Here is a 17713-nt window from a genome sequence, read left to right as displayed (position 1 = left end):
AGTTGTCCAGAAGATGATATTGCACATAGAGGGTGAGACACAAAAGGTCATTGCTGAAGAAGCTGCTGTTCACAGACTGCTGTATCCAAGCACATTAATGGAAAGTTGAATAGAAGGAAAAAATGTGGTAGAAAAAGGTGAAACGAAGCAGATTCAAGAATTTGGGGAGATTTACAAAGAGTGGACTGCAGCTGGAGTCAGTTCTTCACGAGCCTCCAAACACAGACGTCTCTATGACCTACAACTGACTCGTTCCTCGTGTCGAGCCACTGCTGAACCAGAGACAACGTCAGAGGTGTCTTACCTGGACAAAGGACAAAAAGGACTGGACTGTTGCTCAGTGGGACAAAGTCGTCTTTTCAGATAAAAGGGAAAGTTCGCATTTCATTTGGAAATCAGGGTCCCAGAGTCTGGAAGAAGAAGAGGAGGAGAAGAGAGGCACAGAATCCAATCTGCTTGAGGTCCGGTGTAAAGTTTGCACAGTCAGTGTTGGTTTGGAGACTCGTGTCATCTGCTGGTGTTGGTCCACTGTGTTTTATCAAGTCCATGTTCAGCACAGACATCTACCAGGAAGTTTTAGAGCACTTCATGCTTCCCTCTGCTGACCAGCTTCATGAAGATGCTGATTTCATTTTCCAGCAGGATTTGGCACCTGCTCACACTGTCAAAAGCACCAAAAGTTGGTTAAATGACCATGGTGTTGGTGTGATTGACTGGACCAAACTCACCAGACCTGACCTCCACAGAGAATCTCTGGAATATTATCAAGAGGAAAATAAAAAACAAGAGACCAAAAAATCCAGAGGAAATGAAGGCCACTCTCAAAGAAACCTGAGCTTCTATACCACCTCATGCCACGCCCAATTAGGGCAGTAATTAAAGCAAAAGGAGCCCCGACCAAGTACTGAGTACATGTACAGAAAATAAACACTTTCCAGAAGGCCAACAATTCACTTAAAATGTTTTTTTTGATTGGTGTTATGAAGTATTCTAATTTTTTTAGATATTATAATACATTTTTGTACTGAATTACTAAAATAAATCACCTTTTTAATGATATTCTAATTTATTGAGATGCACCTGTACATATTAGGGGTGTAAAGGTACACAAAATTCACAGTTCGGTATGTACCTCGTTTTTTAAGTCACAGTTCTGTTCAACTTCGATACAAATGCGAAACATAAAAATGCTTGTCGTTTTTTAATAACGCAGTTCAGTGTGTGTTTTACATTTAATATTTAATTTTCAAAACATAAGTTATACTGAACTGTTCTATTTATTTCAGCAGACTTTAACAAATATCTTCATTCCTTTCCTCATTCATTTATTCACTCCATCGATATTTGAAATTGTCAGGATTTTCTCCTTTTAAGAAACATTCTTGAAGCTGAACATAAAACGTTAAACAATCCATAGCGCTAGCGTTAGCCACTTCCTGGTTAGCGGCTAACGCTAGTGCTATGGATTGTTTAGCGTTTTCATGCATGTGCAAATGGTATTTCCGGTACGGAGCGAGTAGCCACAGTGATACTGCGCTAACTTTAGTTTCTTTTTATACCCCTGGCATTGTTGTGTATGTTTTCTAGTTTATTAATAATAATATTAATAATAATAATAAAATGCGCTCAATGAGGCGGAAACTCAACAAACTTGCCGTTCGCCAGTAAAAAAAGGTTCCTGAGGGAACTCGGATTTTAACTCTGTTCCGCACGTAAAAAGGACTGCATTCGGTACACGTGTGCCCAAAGATTTCAATAGCAATACATGTACGTTACACCCCTAATACTCCCTTTATATAAATTATTGGAACTATAGTCAAAGTCGGTGTACGTAGACGTGTTGGGAATCTGCATATTGAAAACGCACCATTTTTTTTTTCATTTCTGATCAAAGGAACGAATCGACTTCAAAAGAAAATTTGTTAATTCTGATGAATGAGATTCAAAGAACCAAGTCACAAAAATGATTCCGATCTTCCAATCACTAGAGGCCTGGGGGGCAGTCAGTGTGAAACATAGGTGTTCCGTAGGGTTGGAGCTCAATGGCAGGGAGATCTTCCGTTTCAACCCATGGAAAGCAAATTGAGGCACGGAAAAGTTGGGTCTCCCAATATTTTTGGCCGTATAATGTAAAATGTTATGGCTGTAAAAACATCATGTTTTTCTTTGTGGACCGAAAAAGGAGGGCGGGTGAATGAAAATGGGGCGTGTCTACTAATTAACAGCCTTGTTTATAATAATACTACTAATTATTATTAATAAATCATATATACTGTACATATTATACAGATTAGTTGTGTGCAAGCAAGATGATGATAAAAAATGTAAAAACATTGCAACCTTTTTGGTGCTTGAGATGATAATGTGATTACTGATCATGTTGTATCATGTTCACTCCCATTGATATCCTTTTACCTGGAAGGCAACCAGCAGCTGTACACACACACACACACACACACACACACACACACACACACACACACACACACACACACACACACACACACACACACCACACACACCACACAAAAGCTCGGGTTTTCATTTCACACAGACCGCCACCTCCAGGTTTGGTCTTCGCCGTTCGGCGGCGCCAAACGTTGATGACTAAACAAATAGTAAAGTAAAATAAATCAGATCTTATCATCATTAAAAATTATTTAGCATGTCGTGTCCATTGGCGGTAAACCCTCTCTCTCTCTCTCTCTCTCTCTCTCTCTCTCTCTCTCTCTCTCTCTCTCTCTCTCTCTCTCTCTCTCCCTCTCTCTATGGGTGTTCTCATGTCTTTGTTTAAAACGTCTGTGTGAATTTGTCGCTACTTGCATCTGAAGATCTGGGTTAAGCCTTTAGAAATTGAATGAATAATTGAGAGATGTGAGGAAACACGTCTCGACCTGAGCGTGGAGTAATCCAAGTACGTCTGCTCAGATGCTACAAAGCGCTGAATGAGGATCCTCGCCTGGGAAACCAGAGGAAAGTCAATGGTGCAGGAATGGAATGTCCCTGAACACAATTCATCTATAACTTTTATTTTGCTGGGAAACTTCAGCACATTCAGAAGCCCAAAGACTCCATAAAGACAAATGTTTGTGAGCATCCCATTACAAATTCAGTCTCAATTTCCTCTTATAATGAGCTCCACTCTTCTGATGTTGGTGTTTGGATTGGAAGGGCATGAGTTCGCATCCCAGCCTCACCAGGGTGCCACTCAACCCTAATAAGATACGGGTGTCTGCAGGATGCCATAAAATGTGACGTACTATGACCGAGCCATAAACGCACAGGATGGGTGAGGGTTAGGGTTAGGGTGTCTGTTTTCATATGTTACTATAATAATGAGCTAGCTATGAGCAAGCTATGAGCTATGAGCTAGCTGTGAGCTAGCTATCCATGAGCTAGCTATGAGCTATGAGCTAGCTATGAGCTATGGGCTAGCTGTTGGTGAGGCTCAGGGTTAAGGTATTACTGTGCTCTGTGAGTTCAAATCCCAGCACCACCATTAAGCTGCTAATTTGGTCAAATATAAAAGGCTAATAAAAGATTGCTAGGCTAGGTAAATGCAGTGGGCTAATAGGGAAAGCTAATAAGAACATTTTAAAGGGAAATGATTTGACTGCAGTTGCTCAGAGTAAAAAGAAAATGAACAATAACAGATGGGAGAAAAGTAAGAATAATAGCTATAAAAAGCTATTGCATGTGTAACTAATTATTATTGTTATTGCACAATTGAGAAGAGAGAAATAGGAATAGACACATTTCAGGCTGAACATAAACTCTGGCGTTTCCGTTTGTTTATCAGAACACATCGTTGTCCCACACGTTGGCGTTGAGAGAACGCTCTGTTCGCTGTGTTTTATTGTTCGGCTTTCTCAGATTAACTGATTGTGATCGCACGATCAGGTCACTTCGCTCTTCTCATTAGCGCTCGTTTGTTATTCAACCCTAAACAGGAAGCTGCCGTGTCGTGATCACGGCTATAACCCCGTTATCTTGACACTCCATCTGTGTATTGTCCATGTCCGGTTCTAATCACAGACAGTTACCAAATACACAGCAGCATACAGCAAGAAGGGGATTTCAGGGACAAATAAACAGACCACCATGACACCTCGCATGCCACCTCGACCTTTTTAACATGCTAACATTCATATACATTATATAGCGGCACAAAATTGAGTGAATGTCCTGTTTTGTTTTGTTTTGTTTCGTTTCATCAGCCCACCAGAATCATCCCCTTTGCGCAATTAGCAAAAACCTGGTTAGCATAATACAGACCCAAATACTCCGAGCTGATAAATGTAGTTGAATCAAGAGAAAGATTTGCTTATAGCATTGATTCTCAATAAAAATTAGAAAGTAGCCACAAAATGATTAAAGCACAGTAACGAAGTACATTTACTCGAATGCGTTTCACTGCTGGGTATAAAAAAGAAAACTTAAGAAGAACCAAACTCAAAAAAGACCTGAGATCCATCACTGAGGTTGAGGTTGAAGTGCATACCTGCTCACGGAAATTAAACCATTGTAGCACGCTGTTTAGTCCAAATCCTTCTACATGGCTCTTGAGGAACCTCATAGATCTTTAGGCTGTTCGTATGGAGAACATACTGAACTGCACAACTGAAGAGAACTTCATAGGGCATCAATGGATCAGGCAGGTCTAAGTAGGAAACGGGATGGTAGTGGTATCTCAGGAGCATAAGAGAGAGAATGACAGTGACAGAAGGAGAAGAAAGAAACATGAATTATTAGATGTTTATTGACTTCTTTCTACCCACCCAGGTTTGTACAATAATAACCGGAGAGTGGCTATCAAGAGTCTGAAAGCGGGAACCATGTCCATCGGGGCGTTCCTGGCTGAAGCGAACCTGATGAAGAACCTGCAGCACCTACGGCTCGTTCGTCTCTTCGCCGTGGTCACGCAGGAACCCATCTACATCGTCACAGAGTACATGGAGAACGGTAAGCGGAAGAGATGGAGAAAGTCGGATGTCTGATGAATCCGTGGTCGTTTATGCAGAATATACACTCGCTTCTCTTCACCTGTTTACGTTAAACGTGTAGCTGCACGTACGTGTCTTCTGTCCTGGGTTCAAAAGGAGAGTGTTATTAAAGTTTAAGCTGGATTTTACTTCTTGACCCAGTTCCAGTGTTTGAGAGATTTGTGAGTTCAATCCTCAGCAGGTTCCTTTGTTCTAGCAGAGGGTTTAAAAAGGACGTTGTGGTGTTGTGTTAATCCCGTCATGTTTGTGAACGTTTTCAGGCGCTGGGTTTAAAGAGCTGTGTGTGAATAAGTCATGTATTGTAGTGTGTGTTGATTCTGGAGATTTTTGTCACACTGTGTGTATGTGTGTGTGTGGATGAAATGCAGATAAAAGGTGTGTTAAGTGCTGCATAAGTATAACACATACAGTATATATATAAAAGTGAAGAACACTGATGATCTTCATCATGGAACCTGTTAGTGGGTGGATTTATTTATTAGGCAGCAGGTGAACATTTTGTCCTCAAAGTTGATGTTAGAAGCAGAAAAAATGGGCGTAAGGATTTGAGCGAGTTTGACAAATTGAGACGTCTAGACGTCTGGGTCAGAGCGTCTCCAAAACTGCAGCTCTTGTGGGATGTTGCTGGTCAGAATCTATCAAAAGTGGTCCAAGGAAGGAACAGTGGTGTACCGGCGACAGGGTCGTGGGGGACGAGGATCATTGATGCACGTGTGGTGCGACGGCTGGTCCGTGTGGTCCGATCCGAAAAACAAATTGAATCTTGTAGTTGGAGTGCACACCGAAGGTTGTGGGAACAGTTTGGGGAAGAAGCACATATGGCTAGAAAAGTCAGGTGTGCCAATACTTTTGCATCAATCACTACATCTGACCATTTCAGTAGCATTTAACTGAATAAAACATTGAGTTCACCAGGATATGAAATCATCCACCATGAGAATGTGATCCCTCCCTGATCCAGAGGAGTGGAAGCTCAGTGGATCAAATGTTAGTGTTTGGATTGGAAGGGCATGAGTTTGCATCCCAGCCTCACCAGGGTGCCACTGATGGGCCCTTGAGCAAGGCCCCTCAACCCTAATAAGATACGGGTGTCTGCAGGATGCCATAAAATGTGACGTACTATGACCGAGCCATGAACGTACAGGATATTGTGTCTGTTTTCACACATTACTTTACAAACCCTGATCTAACATATTAAAGTATTAAACTTTCAGTATGTGTGTGTGTGTGTGTGTGTGTGTGTGTGTGTGTGTGTGTGTCCACATCACACACATGCTTGAACCTGAATAACTGATACAAGAATTCACCAGAGACTACAAACATGAACTTACTCATCACTGGGTAATGTCTGGTCTGCTGGGGGATTCTGGAAAAGTTCCACTCGTAAAGCGTGCAAAAAAAAAAAAAAAAAAAAAAAAACGTTTCCTGTCACGAATGTGTATGTGTGTGTGTGTGTGTGTGTGTGTGTGTGTGTGTGTGTGTGTGTGGTTCGACAAAAACATATACCGGCTTCCTTGTAGAAAAAAAAACGAAAAAACAACAGCCTATGACCTTGAAGATGTGTGTGTGTGTGTGTGTGTGTGTGTGTGTGTGTGTGTGTGTGTGTGTGTGTGTGTGTGTGTGTGTGTGTGTTAAAGGCCGGATGAGGCTTGCGAAGCTTTCTGCAGCATCTAAAAAAAAAAGAACATCAAAGTTGAAGTGACACAGGTTGCATAGGTCACCTTTAAAAATAGCAACACTGAGAACATCAAGAGCTTTCGCTGACTTTCTCCCTCAAACGGACAGATCTCTCTCTCTCTCTCTCTCTCTCTCTCTCTCTCTCTCTCTCTCTCTCTGTGTGTGTGTGTGTGTGTGTGTGTGTGTTTTGTACACAAATAGCTACACAAGTCGTCCACTCCTCCTGACTCTCCTTCACACACCTTCACACTAACAGCAAGCATATACACGACTACAGGACCAAAATATCAGGACACCCGTCTTTTCCAACTGTCTGTGCTCCTTCCACCGAACTGTTCCCACAAACTCGGATTGTATCGGACGTCTTTGGAGGTGGTAGCATGAAATTGTATCTTCAATTGAGCTACGAAACCCAAACCTGTTCCAAAGCGAGCTTTATAAAGATCTATCTGGAAGATCTTCCTGCTGTAGAGCTCCAACGCTATTGAACATAATTACATGTGAACGCTGTCTGCACCCCAGGAAGCTCCTCAATCCTCAAGCTCCAGAATCTGAAGGCGTTGGACTTTTGATAAGAAGGTCGTGAGTTCAAATCAAAGACACACCCAGATGCCACTGCTGGGCCCCTGAGTAAGGCCCTTAATCACTCTGGATAAGAGCATCTGCCAAATGCTGTAAATTTAAATAACAGCAAACCTTTTCTCCATACACTGTATTTTTTTTTTATCAGGTATTAGATGAAAGTTCAGTGGTTCAACCCCTGGCCAACACTGTTCGGGCCCTTGAGCAAGGCCCCTTAACCCCTCTGTGCTCCAGAAGTGCTGTATCATGGCTGACCCCAGATTCCTAATATCACTGGGATATGTGAAGCCCACGTGTAGCCCACGTGCAAGCCAGTTAAAAAATCCTGAACTCAAACTGAATTTTACAGAAAATGTGCTGCTATAAGTTCGAAAGAGATCCTGTGGTTAAAAGAAGCATCGATTGGGATCAATAATATTTATATTTATGGCATTTGGAAGAACCGTTATCCAGAGCCACTTCCAACCAACCAGTTAAGTATTAGGGGCCTTTCTCAAGGGCCCAACATTTGCAGCTTAGTGGTGGTGCTGGGATTTGACCTTGTGACCTTCCAAATCCACAGTCCAGCTTCAACCACTGAGCTTTGCTTTTATAATTCCCTATTTTGGGAAGATGTTCCACTAGAGTTTGTGATCATTTGGGTGTTGGTAAAGTCAGGGACTGATGTAGGAGATGTGAGGAGGCCTGGGGTGCACTCAGCGTTCACATTCGTCATGTTCAGAAGGGTTGAGATCAGAGCTCTACAGCAGGAGATCTTCCACTTAAAACCATGTAAAGCAGATCTTCATGGTTTGCTTTGAGCACAGAGGCACTGCCATGCTGGAACACGTTCGGGTTTCCAACAAGTGAACAAAATCTTATTTCACCGCATCCAAAGACGTCCTGTACAATTGTGTGCCTCCAGCTTTGTGATAACAGTTTGGAGAAGAACCACGTGTGGCAGGAAAGGTCAGGTGAAGTCGATTTCTCCTGCATGCCCTCCAAAAGCCTGTTCCTTTACTTGAAGGGAAAACGGGAACTCGCCTCATTGTCGCGAGGTGACCATTGTGAGCGTTTTGTAGCTCACGTGCAAACCGTTTCGGAGAGTCACTTCTCTGACGGGAGAGAAGTGTGCACTTCTCTTCTGGGAGAAGCCCATGCAGGAACGAACATGACGTGACGTTTATGGCACGCGAAGGGAGGCGCCGTCGTTGTTGGCGCTAAGCAACGACGAGAAGAAACCTGTACATCCCATAATAATAATCACCTACTGAGCAACCCGCGTTCGCACGCTGGAGAGAATTTCTGTCTAATTGCAGTATGTTTTTAGTTTCTAACGTGGCACTAAAATGTTCATAAAAAAAGTGTATTTTGAACCTCTCTCTGCTCACACAGCGGGGTTTTTACTAAAGACGCTTCGTGACAATAAACGGATAAAAACTATGAATCGCTGTGAATTTGCTGTAGTGCAAAAGGAAGAAAACACCGTGTGTACGTCTTCGTCTCCTCCTGCTCAGTGGATCTCTCCATCAGCTGCTTTCTGATCCTCAGAGCTCCAAAAATCGTTCAACTCTGCATGAACACACACACACACACACACACACACACACACACACACACACACCCGGTGTTGCTTTCACACAAATACCGTACGTGTTGTCATGTGAATCCCAGCACACGCTGTTCTCCTCGAGCGACCTCGCGAAAACAAAAAGCCCCTTGATGAGGAAGCGACGCACGGACAATCGCTGCTTGTGTTGTTGCTGTTTTTGGCCTCTGTGTTTTTACACCCTCTTTTCTCTCTCTCTTTCTCTCTTTTCCTTTCTTTTCTTTTCTCTTTCTCTCTTTTTCTTTCTTTTCTTTTCTCTTTCTCATCGCAAATAATCACAAGTGCCACGATTGTGATTTATTCAAATGAAGGTTGATTCGAAGAGTCCTTCTGGAAGGAAAAAAATACAATTATAACATTACAGAAATTCTAATGGTTTCCACTACAAATCCCATTACAAACCATCAGCTGTTAACTTTTAAAAATAGCTTAATAGCTTCCATTAAATTCTACTGGTGTAAAAAGCTTTGATAATCTGGAGGCTTCATCTAAAGGTCCCGATGTTTTTTATTGGATTCCAGTAAACACCAACATGTGATCTTTAGGCTCCCAAAAGCGTTCTACTGGTCCTTACTGGTATTCATGTCAACATGCCAACAAACTCAACAGAGACCCAAAAGATTGATGGTAATAATTATTAAAACCAATGCCAATCCCATTACATACCATTAAGCCCAATACCATTCTTATTCAAATGACCTGTACAATGTCTATTATACCCATTATAAATATTGCAGATTTCATCATAACCATCAAAACCATTAAAATAACCCATAAAACAGTACAAATCCCATTATAACTATCAAAACCAATACAATTATCATTATAACCATTAATACCAAAGTCAATCCCATTATACCATTAAAACCAATACGATTCCTATTATAACCATTAAAAATAATCCAAATCTCATTATAACCATAAAAACCAGTAACATAACCATTACAAAATTACAAATCCCAGTATACCTATCAAAAACAATAGAACAAACCCCAATATAACCATTAAAATATGGGTGTATATTTCCCATTATAATCCCATTTAATTCCTGTTATGACCATCATAACCAATACAATTCCTATTATAACCATCAAAAACAATGTCATTCCCATTATAACCATTAAAACATAACAAATCATATTATAACCATTCAAATGAAAACAAATCCCAATATAACCATTAAAACCCCAATGGTTTCCATTTTAACCATTCAAATCGATAACATTTCTGTAATACCATTAAAAACATTGTCAATCCCATTATAACATTAATCCCAATGCAATTCATATAAAGACCATTAAAACCTATACATGTCCCATTATAACCATTAAAACTATTTCAGTTCTTATTATAACCATTAAAAATAATATAAATCCCACTATAACCATCAAAACCAGTAAAACAACTATTAAAGCATTACAGATCCCATTATAACCATTAAAACCATTGTAGATCCCATTATAACCACAGGAATAGATTCAATTCCCAATATAACCATTAAACACATTACAATTCCCAATATAACCATTAAAACCAATATCAATCTCATTATAACTCTAAAACCAATGAAAAAGTTAATGTTAATCCCATAATACCAGTAAACCCATTACTATTCCCATTATAACCACTAAAACCAATACAGTTACCATTATAACCATTAAAACCAATGCACATTCCATTATTCCCATTAAAACTTTCTATGAGAGTTTCTATGGTTTTTCAGTAAGGGGTCTAAACTTGATTTGTGAACTTTGACATGCCAAGAGTTCCTGGAGTTCCTGCAAGTGCTTTTTCCTGAAGGAACTTCCTAATAGCAGAAACATTCCTCTTTTTCCTAAACATCTGAGGAACATGAGCGAGACGTCACGGGCATGGCGGTGACGGGCCGCGGGATTTCCTGAGAATGTTGTGTTCTCCTTTTAGAATCGAAAGCTTCTCTGCTGCTATTCATGCCCTCGTATCAGGTCTGGAAGACGCTTTGGCAGCGAAATATCATCAGTTACTCTGCCGCCTCCCTTCCATTCTTCTCTTCTTTTTCCAAAACAATAAGGCTGAAACCGAAAGCTTGTGCTTCTGTAGCGTATAAAATCTAGTAGTTTTTATTAAATATTATACACTATATGATTGTGACCACTATACTGTTGCTCACATTTAGTTCCCATTGCTGTTTTAATAACCTCCACTTCTCTGGGAAGATGTTGCACTAGATTTGTGTGGAGATTCGTTCAGCCACTAGGGTGTTATTAAAGTCAGGTAGTGATGTAGGTGAGAAGGTCACGAGGTTCCTGGGGTACAGTCAACGTTCACATTCATCCCAAAAGTGCTCAATAATGTAGATCTACCACTCCAAGCCATGGAAAGCAGATCTTCATGGAACTGGTTTTGTGCACAGGGGTATTGTCATGCTGGAACATGTTTGGGAAAATTTCATGCTTCTCAAAGCATCCACAGATATTCTGTGGATAAAGTTTGGGAAAGAAACATATATGGCTGGAAAAGTCGGGTGTCCCAATACTTTTGGCAAAACATTTTTTGGTTGTTGTTTGTTTTGTTTTTGTATGAAAAATTTAAGTCTGCATTTCATCATATACAAACACACACACACACACACACACACACACACACACACACTAGTATTTACTAGTATTGAATTGTAGATAGTTATGGTCAATGCTAAGGTCAAAAATAAATTAAAAAAAAGATCAATAATTAAAATGTGTGTGTGTGTGTGTGTGTGTGTGTGTGTCTGTGTGTGTGTTTGATATTTCTAGGCAGCCTGGTGGATTTTCTGAAAACGCCAGAAGGATCAAAGTTGCAGATCAACACCCTGATCGATATGGCCTCGCAGGTTCGTCTCACGCACACGTCAAACACGCTTCCGCTTCACACTGACAAACGTCACAGCGTCGTGAATCCATCACTCGTCTACATTCAGGCACAAACATCTGGATTACATGCATTTTTTTTAACTGTTGTAACGTTTTCTACTAAAACAATACAACAGACCAAACTATTTCTATCGACTTTAATTTTCGATTCTTTTTCTCCAAGAACATTTATTTCTCGAAACAACAAATAAATGAGGAATATAAAAATAGATCTCAGCAAACAGGCTGAATAACTGTACAATGTACAATCTCATGTATGACATACATTGTTTTTCCTTCAAAATACACTGTGTGGACAAAACTAAATGAATAACAATCTTTTCCCACTGGGATTAGAGTTTATGCAGTAATCTGTAGTGCTACTGTTTAATCCGATCTGATAATCTGATCTATAATCTCATAATAAGAAAATAACTCACACAAACAGATTCCACATGAGAAGAACTGAATAACTTCTGCTCTGTATAAACACACACACACACACACACACACACACACACACACACACACACACACACACACAGTATTCCAAATAAATACTAATTAAATACCACTACAAAAACCACCACCACCACTACTACCATTACCACTACCACTACAACTACCACTACAACTACCATCATGCTCTCTCTTTCTCTCTCTCTCTCTCTCTCTCTCTCTCTCTCTCTCTCTTTCTTGAAGTTAAAAAGACAAAAAGCAGCTTTTGCTTGTACAGGCTTTCTTACTTTCTGACCAATCACAATCAAGAATTTAAAAGGCAATAATAACAAGGGCTGGTGATGCGGCTTTGCAGGTCCCATGAGGTCACTTTGGTCACATGACCTTGTGAGAAGGAAGTTTGTGTCAGTGTAACGACTGAATCTCTGTCAAGTTGTAAAGATTAAACCGGTCCGATTGTTTTAAGCGTATTGCGCGCACACACACACACACACACACACACACACACACACACACACACACACACACACTTATCTCTACCAACTGCCAAAAAACTTGTCACATCTCACTTATGGGTGAAAATTTGGCTTATCAGCATAAGTTTATATTTATCTTTCTCTCTCTCTCTCTCTCTCTCTCTCTCTCTCTCTCTCTCTCTCTCCAACACACATACACACACACACACATTTCTGTGAAAACACGCACACATTTTCAAAAACGTTACTGCCACAGATAAGCATCTGTCATGCTTTGGTTTTGGTTTTTAACATCTAGTTCTTATCTAGTGCCATTATAGAAACAATGCCTCTGCTCTTTCTCTTTCTCTCTCTCAAACACACACACACACACACACACACACACACACACACACACACACAATTTTTTTTCCATTTTTGTTTCTCAAACACACCTCTTCAAACCTCACCCTCACAGTAACTCTAAAGAGTAACTATAAAAGAGTTTGAGAAAAGAAGGAAAGAATAGGGCAGAGAAAAAAAGCATGAAAGGAGAGAAGAGAAAAGAGAGAGTGTGTGAGAGAGGAAAAAGGGAGAGAGAAGAGAAAGGGGTATAGAGAGAAATTAGAAGAGAAAAGAAGAGAAACCTGAAGGTCTCAGGGTGGCAGAGGAGGAGCTTATGGACTTCACAATCAGAGAGATCTAGAGATCTGTGTTTTAGGATGCTAGAAAACGGTGTGTTTGGGGTCAGGGATGGCGGAAGATGAACATGTAGATGTCAGGAAGTCAGTAGGAGTTTGGGGGTGAGAAAAAGGAGAAACTTATGGGTCTCAGGATGGAAGAAAGAGGAGCCTGGGGGTTCCACAATGGCAGAATGAGAAGCTTGTGTGTCTGAGGATGATAGATGAAGAAGATTGTGGATCTCAGACTGGTAGAAATTAAAGCTTGTGGGTTCCACAGTGGCATAAAGAGAAGCTGATGGGTCTCAGGATGATAGAAGGTGAAGCTTCTCAGGATGGTAAAGTGGGTAAAAGGAGATGTTTGTCAGCCTCTGGGTGATCATTAGGGATAGTAAATGGTGATATGAGAAAACAAACTGGCGGAATCCAGGCCTCAGAATCCTGTAGCTCCAATAGGAGAACAGGACAAGAACTTATCCAGTAGGAAAAGAGAAATAACCTCTCTCTGATATCTGGGTGGAGAAGACCAGCACAGGTCAAAGGTTGAACAGAGGGAAGCAGGGCACTCCCATACTCAGGAACTTGGACCACATGTCTGTTTCTCGACCACTACCTGTCTACACGCACACACACACACACACACACACAGAAAAAGAAAGAGAAAGAAACACACACTTCATTTGTAATGACGTGCTGCCCCCTGCAGGTCGCTGATGGTATGGCCTACATCGAGCAGAAGAACTACATCCACAGAGACCTGAGAGCCGCCAACATCCTGGTGTCTGAGGAACTCATCTGCAAGATCGCAGACTTCGGCCTCGCTCGGCTAATCGAGAACAACGAGTACACAGCCAGAGAAGGTGAGACATCATGGCCGAACCCTGTAAACTCTGTTTGACCAGAACCGCACTGAAAATGTTTCTATTCTCCTCAAAGGTGCGAAGTTTCCCATCAAATGGACGGCTCCTGAAGCCATCAACTACGGCACCTTCTCCATCAAATCAGACGTCTGGTCTTTTGGCATCCTGCTGACTGAGATCGTGACCTACGGCAGAATTCCTTACCCAGGTACCTGAAGCCTGACATGAACATCAACATCATGATTTGTTTATATTGAGTGAAATCTGATAATTCACAGATAATTAATAGCTAATTTAGAGCTCATTTACAGCTCATTCAAAGCTCATTCACAGCTCAACAAGGACCCCCTGCCTTCTTCCTACCACGAAAATAAAACACCACCCCATTTTGACCAATCAGAATGCTTAAAAGGTCTGAAAAGGTGTCGAATCTCAGGGTAGATGTTGACGTTGATATTGATGAGCTCTGCTTTTCAGGTATGACCAATCCTGAGGTGATCCAGAACCTGGAGAAAGGCTACCGCATGCCCCGCCCCGATAACTGCCCCGAGGACCTGTACGTCATAATGATGGAGTGTTGGACGGAAAACCCAGAGAACCGTCCCACGTTCGAATACCTGCGCAGCGTCCTGGAAGACTTCACCACGGCAACCGAGCGCCAGTATCAGGAGCAGCCTTACTGAGGATCGGCCACGGTTTCAAAAAAGACTGATTATTATCCGTATATATGATCTTTTCTTCGCCTTACATGGTGTACATAACCTACTGAGATCCCAGATTGAGGACGATGGAGTCTCTTATTATATTTCTTTTCTTCTGATGGTGATTATTGCATGTGTTTTATTTTTTTTTTCTTCACAAAATTTGCTCTTTGTATGTAATCCCGTGTTGAACATGTCTGTGTTTAGCTTAACTGCCTATAAATAGTCCAAATAAAATGATGATTTTTCATTTCTGACTGCAAATTGCTCCAGAAGGCAAAATCAGTCTTTAGTGGTGTCCTACCTGAATCCTACCTCAATCCACCTCCTAATACCGTCGTTACGACTGTATTCAGCACGGTTTTCCTGGGGATTCGGCAAACAGTGTGTTTTTGTGCAATTTCTACAGGAAAGAAAACGCAAAAGTAGAAACTGTTTCGAACTGAACTTCTCCTCACGATGTCTCTTGAAAAGTAAACTCGAGGTGGCATCAAAAAGGTACACAACCCATCACCTTCACAGCACTACAGCGCCCCCCAGTGTTCTTCTGGAACGTCTCCCAAGCACCTTCTGTGATTCGCGTCGGATCTCCGCAAAGGTGTCGCCCGACGAGCTTTGAGCTGGATCTTCATCTTCTGGAGGTGGAGGTGGAGTCAAATCTGGCGAGTAGAGTGTGGAAGCGAGATCGTGTCTGCTCGGTGACGGTGCGCACGTGAGCAGGCACACAGGACGATGCCTTGTGAAGGTCAGTGCACCCTGTGACTGCGCGTGCAGGGTCGAGCTGCCATCTGTTGGCGTGTTACAAACTTTATGATACTGCCGCATGTGGAACAGTGCACGAGGTGAAGCGTTATAACGGCGTACAGCCTCACACGTAGACACGTGTTATCACCTTACACCATGGTCACCTCCCAGCACTGAGGAGTTCAAACTTCTGCTGCTCTGAATCACACCCAGAGATAAAGTAGGGCCAGGAGATTACAATTACTGACATTTCCGTGTGTACGTGAAGTCACGTCTGCATCACGTCTAGACTGGTAATGGAGCTGTTGGAGTCTCCTGGTGCAGTTTTCTTCTCCTGAAAGCCGTTTCTCCAAATCACCATACAAGTCCAAACACACGCAAAACTCCTTCATGGAGGATCACAATCGCACAGATGGACCTGGATCTTGATGTTACTATGGTTACGAACGTCTATAAAAGGCACTTACGTAAATTCGGAACACAGATTTAACTGAGAAACGTCAACCTGAACTCCTTCCAGCCAATCAAAATCCAGCGTTCACACTGACCAGGGGATAGACAAAGGAAAAGACTGAACGCACAGGAAGATTCTCTCACACACACTTGCTTTTGTGTGTGTGTGTCTGTGTGTGTGTGTCTGTGTGTGTGTGTGTGTACGCATAAAGAACGTGCTAAAACTGGTTTAAGATTCATTTTTATAGATGGAGTAAAGCAGACTGCAATAGAAAATGTAAAAGAACAACATTATAAAGAGAACACCACAAAAACACAGCAACTGGTACACAAAAACACAACACGAAATATTCACAAATAAATGACGTTTTTCAGCATGGAAATGAGAACCATCGTCACTTTTCATTACACAATACTGAGCACGACAATCAGGGTGGATTTTAGTGCCCTGAAAAAAACATCTGTATTTTATAATAATAATAAAAATAATAGGAGAATAACATCACTGTCGATAGACTGTGGGTGAAACATCATCGTAGTTCAAATTGATCACCTCCGTCATACAGAAACATCGTTTCATCATCAAGAGTGAAGATTTAAAAAAAAAATAATAATTCCTATGGCCAAAAGTTTGTGGACACCTGAGCATCTCATTCCACATTTAATCCTCATTCACCCTTATAATGAGCTCCTGATGTAGCTGAGGTGAGGATCCCTGGAAGATGATCTTCCGCTCCAACCCATGTAAAGCATACTCTTCATGGAGCTGCATCCAAAGACGTCCGGTACAATTGTGTGCATTTGACTTATTGGGAACAGTTTGAAGAAATTGGGAGAAAAAAAAAAAAAACACCACATATGCCTAGAAAGTCGGGTGTCCCAATACTTTTGGATTTTTTATTTCTATACTTTACTCTGATTGAATAAATAGAATTCAATATTAATTCAAATTAAATAAAAGTGTCTTTATTCATATTTTTTGTTTTCAACTGCGAATCGAAAAACTGCACAGACCCTTGTGCTACAGCAGGGGGCGCCCAATACGTCATTTAGTTTAGTCTGAATTTGCTCCGGTAATTCCTCCCACTCTTCTGGGAAGATGTTCCACTAGATTTTGTGGACATTTGTGTTCATCAGCCACAAGGGTGAGAAGGTCTGGGGTGCAGTCAGTGTTCACATTAATCATGTTCAATAAGGCAGCTGATCTAGGAATTCCTTCTAGGAGCTTCTAGAGCTGATCTAGGAATTCCATCTAGGAGCTTCTAGAGCTGATCTAGGAATGTCTTCTAGGAGCTGGTCTTTGGCAGTGGAGGCTGATTACATGACAAGCATTTTATTTGTAAGGCTCAGGTCATCAAAAACCTCAATGATCCACTTTTAGGACTTAAAATCCACTATATGGGCAAAAGTATGTGGACACCTAAGATTCCCATGTAATTATTTTGGAACTGTTTTCATTCCAGATTGCGGTTATTATAATTGCTTATTTGTTTATTTCATCATTTACTAAAACATTTTTAAATTAAGTTCTGTTTGATATCTGCTGACTTTATCCTATGCATTATGAACCAGCATGAACGTTGAGTAAAAGACAGGAGGTGGAGCTGGAGGTAGCAGAGCTGAAGATGTTGAGATGTTCGTTGG

The 17713-nt window shown here is 41.3% G+C and overlaps 1 protein-coding gene across 1 annotated transcript in view; it reads left to right on the top strand.

The window, feature by feature from the left end:
- Positions 1 to 15122, top strand: part of lck (LCK proto-oncogene, Src family tyrosine kinase) — a 37156-nt gene extending 22034 nt beyond the window's left edge. Inside the window, 5 exon segments of the mRNA XM_046855600.1 lie at positions 4783 to 4962; positions 11622 to 11698; positions 14018 to 14171; positions 14248 to 14379; positions 14649 to 15122. Coding sequence (XP_046711556.1) covers positions 4783 to 4962; positions 11622 to 11698; positions 14018 to 14171; positions 14248 to 14379; positions 14649 to 14854 — 749 coding nt within the window. The 3' untranslated portion in view covers positions 14855 to 15122.
- Positions 15123 to 17713: the final 2591 nt, after the last annotated feature.

The sequence above is a fragment of the Silurus meridionalis genome, chromosome 8 (genome assembly GCF_014805685.1).
Source record: "Silurus meridionalis isolate SWU-2019-XX chromosome 8, ASM1480568v1, whole genome shotgun sequence".
Lineage (NCBI taxonomy): Eukaryota > Metazoa > Chordata > Actinopteri > Siluriformes > Siluridae > Silurus > Silurus meridionalis.
Note: the sequence above shows the minus strand (reverse complement) of the source record. Positions and strands in the feature narration are given on the sequence as shown.